The 12,441-nt window shown below is 50.0% G+C and overlaps 1 protein-coding gene across 2 annotated transcripts; it reads right to left on the reverse strand.

Moving 5' to 3' along the window:
• Positions 1 to 3,541: 3,541 nt before the first annotated feature.
• cnpy1 (canopy FGF signaling regulator 1) lies at positions 3,542 to 12,265 on the reverse strand. Of its 2 annotated transcripts, none has more exons than XM_086154337.1 (6): positions 12,156 to 12,265; positions 11,265 to 11,367; positions 10,627 to 10,742; positions 6,957 to 7,172; positions 4,397 to 4,493; positions 3,542 to 4,000 (listed from the first exon to the last, which is right to left on the reverse strand). In XM_086154337.1, the coding sequence occupies exons 2-6, from the start codon at positions 11,356 to 11,358 to the stop codon at positions 3,960 to 3,962; spliced, it is 564 nt and encodes a 187-aa protein (XP_086010463.1). In that variant the 5' UTR covers positions 11,359 to 11,367; positions 12,156 to 12,265; the 3' UTR covers positions 3,542 to 3,959. The 2 variants fall into 2 exon arrangements, with proteins under 2 accessions (XP_086010463.1, XP_086010462.1); XM_086154336.1 differs by lacking the exon at positions 12,156 to 12,265 and adding an exon at positions 11,836 to 11,973.
• Between the last annotated feature and the right edge of the window lie 176 nt (positions 12,266 to 12,441).

The following is a 12,441-nucleotide window of genomic DNA, read 5'->3' on the forward strand; positions in this document are numbered from 1 at the left end:
GCGGGACGTCCGAGCCGTTCTCGGTGACAACGTCTTAATAACAGATATTTGGGAAAAAGTCCCTGACGTTTTTTACGGAGTCGATAATAAAAAAAAAAACAAAGCGAGACACTATTCCATCAATATGTTGTTATTGTTATGTACCATCTACGTGCAGTAGAATAATAATACTATTTATAATCAGACATGCTTTTCTAATTATTGTTTAGCATAAGACGGAATAACGTTCATTTTTTGGCTTAAACTGATATTTTGTTTTTACCGTAAAGAATTCGGCATTCGTTCTTCTGGGCCTTGAAATAAAAAAAATAATTCAAAGGAATTTCAGTAGCAAAATGAAAATGATAAAATAAAAGACGAAAATTAAAGAACAAAAAGTACAGAATAAAAGAACATCGATGGTAGCGGTCCAGGTGCGCTTCCATTCGGGTCTCTTCCCGTGCGGTCCGTTTCTCGCGGTACTTCCGGTTCCAATTCAGTTCGTAGATGGAAAAAAAATCCCTGTAAAGACGTTTCTGATCGATACAGATCCAACTATCGATGAGGAGACCCGCACAGGTGACGTCATTAAGAGGCCTCCGACGGGACGGGGGACAGCCCTGCACTGTGTGTGTGTGTGTGTGTGTGTGTGTGTGTGTGTGTGTGTGTGTGTGTGTGTGTGTTTCTCTTTGTGTCTGTGTTTGATTCGCTTCTTTGTTTATGTGTATGTGTTTCTTATTGTTTCTGTATGTCGCTCTCTCGTTCTCTCTCTCTGTCTCTCTCTCTTTCTCTCTATGTGTGTGTGTGTGTGTGTGTGTGTGTTGAAAATTCACCAACACGCTGAAATCCAAAGATATCTACTTTCTTTTTTTCTGTCTGTTTCCCCCTCTGATGTCTCCTCCTGCTTTCCTTCCTCCTCCTTCTCCTGGTGAAGAACCATCAGGATCCAAACTTCTTCCTGTTGTTTTGACGACATCAAAATGAGGACCTCCTTATTTGGAGGAGATTAATGTTGCTGTCCTTGAATGCACCATGGTTCAGCTTGTGTCATCAGGACACTCCACGATGGCCTTCAGAGGCCGACCCAGGAGGTCTGGGTGAAAGCAGGAGAAGCACCCTACCTCCCTGGGTTGTGCTGTATTTCCCACTGGGACCAGATGGGCGCATGGAACCGCCGGATCCGGAATCCTTCTGCGTGAAGCCCTTTAAACGCCTCAGAGCTCCAGACCTTGGACTCCTCAAATTCTTCAGGCTCCTATGGACTTCAGATTTCCTATAGACCCTCAGCTTCCTCTTGGCTGTCACCGACTTCCTGTTTGGAACTCCATTTTCCTGCAATAACGTTGGCATTTGAATGCACCATCCTGGTGGGTCACCACACTCTCAGCTCCAGCCATGGGGTGATTGTCTTCCAGTCCTGACCTGGACCTGGACCAGATCTGGATCAGGACCAGACCTGGACCAGACCAGCATCTGCCTTAAAGAGAGATGGGAGGGGGGTGTATGGGTGTGTATGGCGGGTGTTTGTTTACTTTGGTCCTAAAATGTAAATAATTTAAATGTTTATTTGGATACAAATAAAAAGATCAAAGAAAAAATTTGACCCTTTTTTTTCAAATGATTAAGAGAAAAATATTGTTTGGGGGGTGTAATCGAGACACACACATACAAACAGAAAGTGGAATGAAAGCATGTAGTAAGAGTATAGAGGCCAGAAGGAGGTGAGGAGAAGGGGAGGAAAAGAGAGGAGGAGAGGAGGAGGAAGAAGAGAGGGGGATGAGGGGGTGGAGGAGAATAGGTGGAGGAAGAGAGGAGGAGTGGAGGAGAAGGGAAGGTGGAGGAGGGCAAGAAGGTGGAGGAGGAAAAGACGAGGAGGAAGAGGAGGAGGAGGAAGAGGAGAAGAGTTGCAAGGGGAGGAGCCATCAGTCATGAATGGCTGCTCTTCATCTGCATTTCCTTTCTTGGCTGCTGACTGGGGGGGCAGTGTGTGTGAATGTGTGTGTGTGTGTGTATGTGTTTTTGTGTGTTGGGGTCTGGACGAAGGTCAACATGCCTCCATACAAACAGTGATGAAGTCACTGACAGGGAGGAAGAGGAGGGTCTGCTCCAGCCTTGGACGAAAGGACAGAAAGAAGGACAGACTCTCCACTAGCGTGGGCCGGAAAACACTCTGGTGTGGATCTGGATCTCCTGGCTAACATCAGCTGCAGGGAAAACCTTCACTGGGCAAGAAGGCTCTCTGCTCTGGAACATAGGAGAACCTTGTCTTTTCAAGGTCTTCTCAAAATGGACAGATTTGAAGTTCTAGAATACTTGATCTGCCAATACTCTCTCTCTCTCCCCCTTTCATACACACCTACATATAAACACAAATACACGTGTGCGCGCATAGACACACGCACACACACACACACACAGCAGTAATAAAACACCTGAAGTCCCTCAGTGTTCCTCAGTGCCCCCCAGGAGGGACCTGTGAACATTACATTTCTCCAAATTGGAAGGTCCCGTGTTGAGGAACCTGGGGAAGAAGACAGGGACCCCGGGGAACCTGGGGCAGAACCCTGTGATGGGGGGGGCAAAGACTGCCCCTCCCCCACTCAGCCATTCACACACTCTGAGACGCCTCCCAGTCAGACCTGGAGATGGGGGGGCTGACGGAAATATAACCACAGCCCCTGAAAGCTGGGGGGGGGGGGTCTGGGATGACATCAGGTCGATTTCACACCGGGCCTCGGACGGATGGGCCAAGCCCAGCCTGGACACGCTCACTGATCAAAGCCTGGGGGGCAGCAAGGGGGGTGCAGGGGGGCCACAAGGGGGGGTGGTGGGGGGTAATCTCCAGGACAAATATATTTTAATCTGGTTAGAACACAAGTCGACAGTGCAGCTCGGAGAGCAGACTCTGCACCCTTTGTCACCCAGGGTTCCCCCTCTTAGGGTTGCTCCTCCACTCAAACCCGCCAACCCCCCAGGTTCTCTTTAGAACCCTGGCCTCCTGCAGCATCTGCTCCTCTGGAGCTACAGGACCAGCAGACACCAGGTGGAAACGGCAGAAGGCACTAATGGTCGGGAGAACATCCTGACTCTACATAAGCAGGTTCCATCAGTCAGAACCAGAGCAGGGTTCTACCAGCCTCAAGGGGTCACCTCCTGAAGGACATCTTACCCTCAGGAGAATGTTTTTCCTTCAGGGGGACATCTCAGAAGTACTTAAGTATTTATAGACACAGGCAGAAACCTGGAGAACCACACTTTGGAACCAGAGACCGGAGGGAATCTGGTTCTGAATGCCGTGAGAACACCTTGCACCTTCTGTGGAACTTTGTGGACCACCATCATGTACGCCATTGTGTTTATCCTCCTTCAACCTTCAGGGGGCACCAGAATCAGAATCAGAAAAACTTTATTTGTCCCCAAGGGGCGATTGGAGCGGCATCAAAGTTGTCACCAGTCTGCAGATCTGCATCTCGTATTTAAACAACGTACTTAATAAACAGAGCACTCCAAAAACAGAGTAATACATAAACAGAGTACTGGCAATTAATTACTTCACTCAAACTTTGTGGATGAAACTTTATTACGAAGAATCAACAGTGGGGGGAATTCCACTCGAGAACCGAGCAGCCCTTTGAGAAGATCCTGAACCTTCAACAAGGCCCTGGAAGAACCTGGACTTTTGATGAGTATTTGGAAGAATCTGGTTCTGAACCTTCAGAGAACCTTCTTTTTGGACTCAACAGGGAGGCATTCGGGTACAAATCAGAGCTGGGATATTACAGCATGGGCGGAAATGGGGGATCTACCTGAGAACCTCCTTCTCCTCAAGAGAAGAACATGGAAACATGAGGTCTGGAGTTTCAAAAATTGCAGACTTTTGTTTGGACAGTAACCCAGTTCCACCTCTCTTGGGTTCCTCCTCTGCAGGTTCAGGGTCTGACGATCTGAAGCAGGTTCTTTGTCCTCAGGGAGAACTCCTGCTACAGCTCCTGTTTGGTTGGAGAGTCGTCTCTGCAGTAATCTGGAGACAGGAGGAGGAGAAGCCACATCAGCACCTCCTGTGTGTGTGACTAAAGCAGTAATATCTGACTGATAATCAAAGAGATGAAGGCTGGATGATCCTTCTGTCAAGCCCTGATGTTCTCTGAAGTCCTGCTGGGGTAATGAAAGCTCATCGATCCATTGGGAGGTTCTGCTGTGTTCCCAGCAGAACATAGAGGAGTACCCAGGAGGCTCTGGATGGGAAGGTGGAACCCACGCCACTCCGCCCGTCCCTCAGAGCGGATCCTCACAAAATGGCCGCTGGGCCCGGGCTGCATTGGCCATGCTCAGGGGGAGGAACGTCTGACACCTCGGAGGTGTTTGAGAGGTGTGTGAGAGCGTGTCCATGTTGAACCTTGCACGTGGAGAGGAGTACCTGAGAATGTGTTGCACAGGAGGCCTTGAATGTTGGGCATCTGGCTGCTGAAGAGCGAGATGATGTCATCCTCCAGCTCCTCCACCAGGGTCTCACACTGACACACACACACACACAACAGAGACGTGACCCTGGGGAAAGTAGCGGAGTGCATGCGTGCGTGCGCGTGGCACATACGCACGCACGCGCGCACGCGCGCGCACACACGCACACACACACACACGCGCACACACACACACACACACACACACACACACACACACACACACACACACACACACACACACACACACACACACACACACACACACACACACACACACACACACACACACACACACACACACACACACACACACACACACACACACACACACAGGGAGGTGGGGTCTCTTCAGGGCGGTGGCCACTGGCTCCGCCTCTTTACCAGACCATTCAGACATTTCGAGGGTTCCGGAGAGGGTTCTCCAGCGGAGTAGCTGGACCTTCAGCCAATCAGCTGAGAGTTCAACGACAGGCGGTACTCGATAAAATACTGCATTGTACTTCAAAGAACTGCGTGTACTCAGTGGTGCTTGCCGCGGGCAAAAAATACCAGAGAGCAGAGACGAAGGAACCTTGAGCAAAACCAGAGAACTGAGCAGAACCTGCCGACAGCTTGCAGATGAAGCCCCACCCCCTGGGCCCCTCAGCTCATCCAGGAGGTTCAGGTTCTAGAAGGTTCTAGGCTGCAGCTGAGGGTCTGACAGCTTCATTTGCCATTCCTAGATTGTGTTTAGCAGTAAATTCATGCAGGAAACAGGCACAATCAGGAAAGTACTATGAAACTGAGTATGAAATACTTCTAGGTTGAGTACTTTTATCACAGCAACCTGAGTTTGTGGTTCATCTTAGTACTAGTTCTTCTACTGGAAGTGCAAACATGGAATACTTATACTCCCTGGTCCACGGAGTACATATGCGGCGTGGCCTCCTTCCTGCAGGCGGGTTCTTATTAACCATCAGTTTACATGTAATATTAGGTTGTTGTGAGAAGGAGCTTATTACACAGTAATAAAATCCTTATTACCACAGCAGTGGTAATAATATGCTTTACTACATGGAGAAACTAGAGATATAAATGGTCTGATTAATAGTAAAATATTTGTGTCTTAATTGTTTATGACACTTTAATAACCTCATATTACAGTTATTACAAGACTACAACATTTGAAAGAACGATGCATGTTCTCCTGTTCTGCTGGAACTGAAACTTCTCACCTGGCCTTTGAGGAACACCACTGATGTGCCGAGACCCATTCATTATACAGGGGTAATAACGCTCACAGTGAACCCAGAACAACACTGATGATGATTAAATTACAAACCAATCAAACAATAGTAAAGTTAAGAAAACATTTATAAAACATAATTAAATAGTTAATCAAACATGAATAAATTGTTAGTAAATTGTTAACAAAATGTTGAATTGTTAATAAAACATTAATATATGGTTAAAATATCAATAAAACCATATGAAATTGTTAATAAACGTTGAATATATGGTCAAAATGACAATAAAACTATACTGAATGTTTAGTTAAACTGTATTTAATTCAGGTAGTTAGGTTGTTGCCTGTGGAAGAACTTCACCTCCACTGCTCTTAACTCTTGCTTCCAACTTCAAAAACATGAAAAGAAAAGAATACTTTTATCTTCTGAGTAAAAATACTCAGAAGTCCTGAAAGGATGACAATAAATACAGAGTCATCAGCACAATCTTAGTCGAGTTACTAATACTGTGTATTACACACGCACGCGCACACACACACACACACACACACACACACACACACACACACACACACACACACACACACACACACACACACACACACACACACACACACACACACACACACACACAAGTCTAATAGAGGAATGCAGTTTATTAACATGGATATACTTTTACGTACTCCAGGTAGAGAGTACTGGAAATAGTACTACAATTTCACACACACTGCTCACACAAAGCACATATTAAAGAGTAGAGGATTGAAGTAAAGTATAAAAAGGTATTATTGTTGTAGTATCTTCATCTGAAAGCCAAGGAAGCGCCAGCTGAAGTTGTGGTATAATGTAGTACTCCATGGTAGTTCTACACACGTCAGGTCAGGTTGTACGTTATAAAGTAAACTTAACCGTTTCCGCCAGACGAAGCTCTGACTGGTCAGTGTAGTCCCCTCTTGCAATAAAAGTACTGGAGTACAACTACTCCGGGTCTGAAGGCAGAGTACTGAGTACTGTGAGTCAGACGCAGTCGAAGGTTTGAAACCCCATGAAAAACCACTTCCTGTAAAACTGCATTTTGACACTGCCAAGTAGAACCAGCTGGAGAACCGAGCCAGGGCTCGCCCATCAACACACCCCCACCCCCACCCCCACACCCACACCCACACCCACACCCACACCCACACCCACACACACACACACACACACACACACACACACACACACACACACACACACCCACACACACACACACACACACACACACACACACACACACACGTCCACTTACTGCGAACTTGAGGTCGTTGGAAGCGTCCGGTCCGTTGAACTGGAAGTTGTCTATGTCAGGAAACACATCGGCCCCCCCTGGCCCCTCACGAGGGGCGAACCTGCGGTACGCCAACAAGCGGGTGTCGGGGTCCTGGTAGAGGGCGTAGTCGCTCATGGCATGGCAGACCCCCTCCAGGAGCTCAGCCAGGTGGATCTCAGAGCGAGCCAGCGGGACCTGGACAAAGGGGAGCAGGGAGGATCAGTGGTGGGAGGCACCTGTGACATTCAGGACAAACAGCAGGAAGTGAGTGCTGAAGCCCCCCCCACTGCAGGGTCTGGGGGTCAGCGTGCTCTGACAGCCCCCCCCCTCCAACTCTGACTTTTAACCTTTACCCTCTCCATCCACTGACCCCACCCATCTATACCTCTACACCCTCTTCCTGCCCCCCCACTTCCCCTCTGGGAACAAAGCAGCGATGCGGCTGTGTCTAGACGGGTCAAGACAGGTGGAGCCCCCGACCCCCCCCGGAAGGAGATGGGGTAAAGGGGTACCCTGGGGCTGGGGGGGGCTCGTGGAGGCGGAGCCTGAACGGGAGCCAAGTGCAGGGTAGACAGCTGCCCCCCCCGACGATCATTCTCCTCCTTCTGTGGGCCTTTCACCCCCTTGCCCCCTCCACCCACCAATGATCAAAGGAGGAAGTCTTCCTTCTTTTCTCTGTTCAAAGGGGCGATAAGGGGGGGCTGATTCCATCAAACTGAGTTTGTGATGTTTGAAAGCAACTGACAGGCAACCGGAAGTGGAGGGGAAGAGCTAATAGCTGACTGGATGGCTCGACACCTGAACAGGAAATGGAACCGACCCCACAACACCGAGCACACACGCACGCACACACACACACCTTCCTCCCCATGTTCCTGGTCTTCCTCCTCTGAGAAGCTAAGGAGCCTCTAATCCTTCTGTCTCCCCCCTCTCCCCATCCCCCCTTGAGCTTGACAAGGCTGTTGTGTTCAGGAGGAAGGAAGTGGCGTTGCAGGCGGGGGGGGCGGCAACAGAGGCCACCATGACGATGAGCCTCAGCTGTCAATCACAATCTGCCAGTGATGACTTTGACACCATCTCTCCTCCTCCCTCCTCGGGTGGATTGACAACTAAGATGTGTCACATGGAGGAGTGGACTCATCAGAACAAAGACGGGCGGACGGAGTGGTCCGGGGAAGTTTTCTGGAGGCTCCCGGAGAAGCTGAGAAGGTCCTGAGATAGACCTGCTCCTCTGCTACCTTCCACGAAGAGCGGCTCCTCCTGGTCTGAATGACCCTCTGACCCCCTCCTTCTCCTCTGCAGCCATAATGGAAATATAATAATGAGGCCCCCCCTCCCCGCCATCATCGGGGCGTGGAGTTAAAGCCCTTCCTCGCCCTGAAAAGGAGCTGTCACTCACAGCGCTGCCTGAAGAATGGGCAGGGGGGGACGATGACACACCAGCCGCCATTCAACGTCCGCTGGAGAGACGCCATTATTGCAGGAGGGGAGCCTGCGCCTGCTGAGCCCCTAACTACAGCCACAACAACTACAGCTACAACAAGTCACAATAACAGTAACAGTCAGAACAACTACAACAGTATTATGTCCTAAAGCGCCATAAGAACCTATTCAGTCCCGTATTAACCATTCTCCACCATTCAGTCCAGCTGTGAATCCTGTAGCATTTGGGGGTGGCGTGGCGCAGGAGGAAGAGCAATTGTCATTGAAACCATTCCTGGTTTGATTCCCAGCTCCTCCTAGTGTGTTGATGTGTTGTTGAGCAAGACAGTGAACGCCTAACTGCTCTCCTGGCGCTAGTGGACGGCAGCCTATTACTCAGGGTTCATCCATGATGGGTTAATTGCAGAGAACGGATTTCCCCACCGGTATTAATAAAGGATAAATTACTATTATCATTATCAGGTTAGACTAGTCTGGTTTCCCTAGCACAGCCAGCCCCCGAAAGGATTGACAGCAGCTTCAGCAAAAACATCTGGAAGATCTTAGGGGGGTTTGGAGAACAACATCTTCATAATCAAAAGGACATCACTGATACATCATGATGATATCACTGTGACATCACTGGGAGGTTGTTCTGGTTGTGTGAAAATTTAAGGCATCTTGTTAATGGCATTTAATTGCTGGGGTCACACATATACACTGAGCCCATGGTTCCTTCAGCGAGGAACATCAACATTGGTTCTCAGAACAGTTTCCTTTAGGACTGCTGAGACGCTCCACACAAACACTCACACACACACACACACACACACACTCACACATACACACACACATACACACACACGTGAAGGGAGGTGTCCTCCTGGAGTGGCATGAGAGGAGGAGGCTTGCACATTTTTTGTGAGGGTGTCAGCAGCTCTTTGTGCAAGCTCTCATTCTCCATGCATGACTTCCCCGTGGTCACCAGGAGATCATCTCGCTGCTCTTCTAAGTTCAATGTCTCTGGACGCCTGAAGCCTCCTTTTGTGGCAACAGGCAGGTTCTCCTGTTGTGTGATGGAGCCCCCAGGAAGTCCTACTGTGAGAGGGCCAAAGAGCAGGAGCTTAGAACCTGCAAATCCTCCTGGCTGATGGCATCTGAGAGCTGACCCCCCCCCCCCTCCCGATTCACCACAGGTCACCAACAGCTGAAAGGAGGAGCCCAGAGGGCACGGGATCAAGGTCCAACTTCTTCTTCTGGGGCTCAGGAGCATTTGATGGGCCAAACAAAGCACCAGGTGGAGGTCAGAGTCATACCCGCCATCCCGAAAGGAAGACCTGCTTCGCCAGGAGACCAGAACCAGTACCTCCTGGGACCAGACTGGGTGGTCTGGAGGAACCTCCTCCAACACGCACCTGCATGACTCACCAGGAGTCCTCACCAGGAGGAGTCTTCTATGGAGGAGTCTTCCCAGAAGAGGACAGAGGTCCAAGACATTCTAACAAGGTCTTCATCTTCTACCTTTACCAACATTAACTCCAGATCCAATGGTTCCTACGTCAACTTGACACACACTGCTAACTTCCAGCAACCCTGACATGGGTTCCATAAGGTGTGTGTGTGTGTGTGTGGGGGGGGGGGGGATGTCTTCTGCTCTGGATTCTCTAATATGAGGACCAGATAAGAAAGGCCTGATGAACCAGTTAACTTAGCATTGGCAGCTGGAGGCGCCTACTCTCCCATGTCAGAGGAGGTCAGGCGGCTGCTTGAACCCCAAAAGGAAATTGGCCTCTTGTCAGTAGCCAATCAGATGAAGGAGGAGGACAAGATAGCCTGGTCCCATGGGGGGGGGGCTGACAATATTAGGTCACTGACAATATTCTGGATCAATGATCTGACTGACACACACACACATGCACACGCACACGCACACACACGCACGCACACACGCACACGCGCACACAGCTCCCTCTTCTGTCACAGTGAAAACATTTCAGGACCAAAAGCCTTAGAGAACTGAAGACTGGCAAGAATTCAATCAGAACACAATCAGAACCTCAGGGGAACCATTGGTGAAACCAAGTGCAGAATCATCTGTGGAACCACTGGTGGAACCATCTGTGAAACCATTGGAACCACAGGTGGAACATCTGAAAATAGAAATCTGAAACCCACAGACCAGTAGAAGCCCCAAAGCAGCCCGACTGAGAGCCCTGAGGTTCCTCACCTTCTTGTCCTTCATGGTACCATCAGGGTTGAGTCTGAAGCTGCCGACCTGGACAGTTCTCCTGGGGTCCACCTGACTGATGGAGTACTCCAGCTCGTCCACGATTGCCTTGCATGCTGGGAAATACAGAGGTTGAAGGTCATGGTCTAGAGTTTTGGACCTTTCAGGAACTCCTGCGTGGGTGGAGTCACGATTGCAACCACATTAGCATCTACATCATCATCACTTGTCTTAATCATCATCCCAACTATTATGATTTTACTGGTTATTGTTTCTATGATAAGCGGCACAGTGGTTAGCGCTTCAGCCTTACAGCACAAAGAATCCTGGTTCGATTATAGTGGACCTTCCTGTGTGAAGTTTAGGTCTGCGTGGGTTTTCTCTGGGTCCTCCAGTTTCCTCCCACAGTTTAAAAACAGGTTAAAAAAAGTGAGAAAATTGCACCGAATGAATGAGTGAGTGAATCGTACGTATATCTTTGCATGAGGCCTTGCGATTGACTGGCGACCAGTCCAAGGTGTACCCTCTTGCCTGATAGCAGCTGGGATAGGCTACAGCATCCCCCGCGACCCTGAGTGCAGGATAAATGGGAGGAGATGGATGGATGTTTCTATGACGGCGCGACTGGTGGAACCTACCAGAGCAGTAAAGTATCTTGTCCCTCTTCCCCTGGCAGCTGCTGATGAAGATAGCCAGCAGCAGGAGGGTCACCTGTACCACCCACAGGGCCATGTGGACCACCTAAGAGGACGGAGGCAGAACAGGTACCCATGATGCAACGGGCCAATCAGGAGTCACACCTTTGGGGGTGGGGTCAGGGGTCACAGTGTGTGTGAATGGTGGACAGGCGTTCCCCCACTTCAAAAGCAGAAATCAGCGGTGGAGAAGACCGGGGAGATCATCCCAGCCTGCGGGGTGGGGGGCGGAGGGGTGGAGGGGGTTGTCACATCGGCCAGAGTCTTCAACGGTCACTGTATAACGACCACAAACTTCAAGAAAAGTGAGCCGAATGTAATTGTTGTCATGACAACGCCAATCGGCGGTAATCCACAGTGCCGAACGGAAGCCCTGTTCTCCCCGGCTCCACCAGTGCTACATCCGGTCCCTGGGTCCATTTGCTCTTCGAAATTAAGGCTATTTGATTAGAACTACTAGAAATCACATTGAAGTTCGACGGAGCGCCCCCTGGCCCGCGGCGGCTTGGCTTACCGGGCGGAGGAGGCGGCGGCGGCAATCGGGCGACGGGTCGAACCGAGAACACGGGCTGTCACCGGAAATAAGATCTGTCAGGTGGAAACACCTGCACACTGTGAGCTGTCAGCACTCTACGGTATCGTCAATATCGCCAGCTGGTTTATAGTGCGCAATAAGGACTCGTTTTCCGGTTCGGCCCTTCACACTAAGAGCGTCATTGTGTCACAGACGTTACCGTTTCCGGGACGCGCCGTCACATGCGGCTTCTTCCACCGGGACACATAATAAACTGGGTCAGAGAAAAGAAAGGATAGGTTATTTCCAGTCATATTCACCTCTCCGTGCTGTGGAAACAGACTCGACGTGCTTTTATTTTGATACGCCCGCTGTCTTAGCCCTTGGCTCTTGGCTACTTCTGCCCGGCTTGCTGCCGCCGACGGAAGAGCGTTGGACTTGACGTGCCTGGCTGTACTGCGGCCACGTTCTGACGCCAGGGACTCGGCGGCCAATCGAGCTCATGGATCGCTGACCAATCATAGAACCGACGGGCCAGGACTTACTTTGCGCGTGCCGGTGGAGTCGAGCCACGGAACCTACTGAGCTATCAGGAACTTTCAGGAT

The sequence above is a fragment of the Fistularia commersonii genome, chromosome 10 (genome assembly GCF_037954325.1).
Source record: "Fistularia commersonii isolate RoL2024-O1a breed Wild chromosome 10, RoL_Fcom_v1.0, whole genome shotgun sequence".
Classification (NCBI taxonomy): Eukaryota; Metazoa; Chordata; class Actinopteri; order Syngnathiformes; family Fistulariidae; genus Fistularia; species Fistularia commersonii.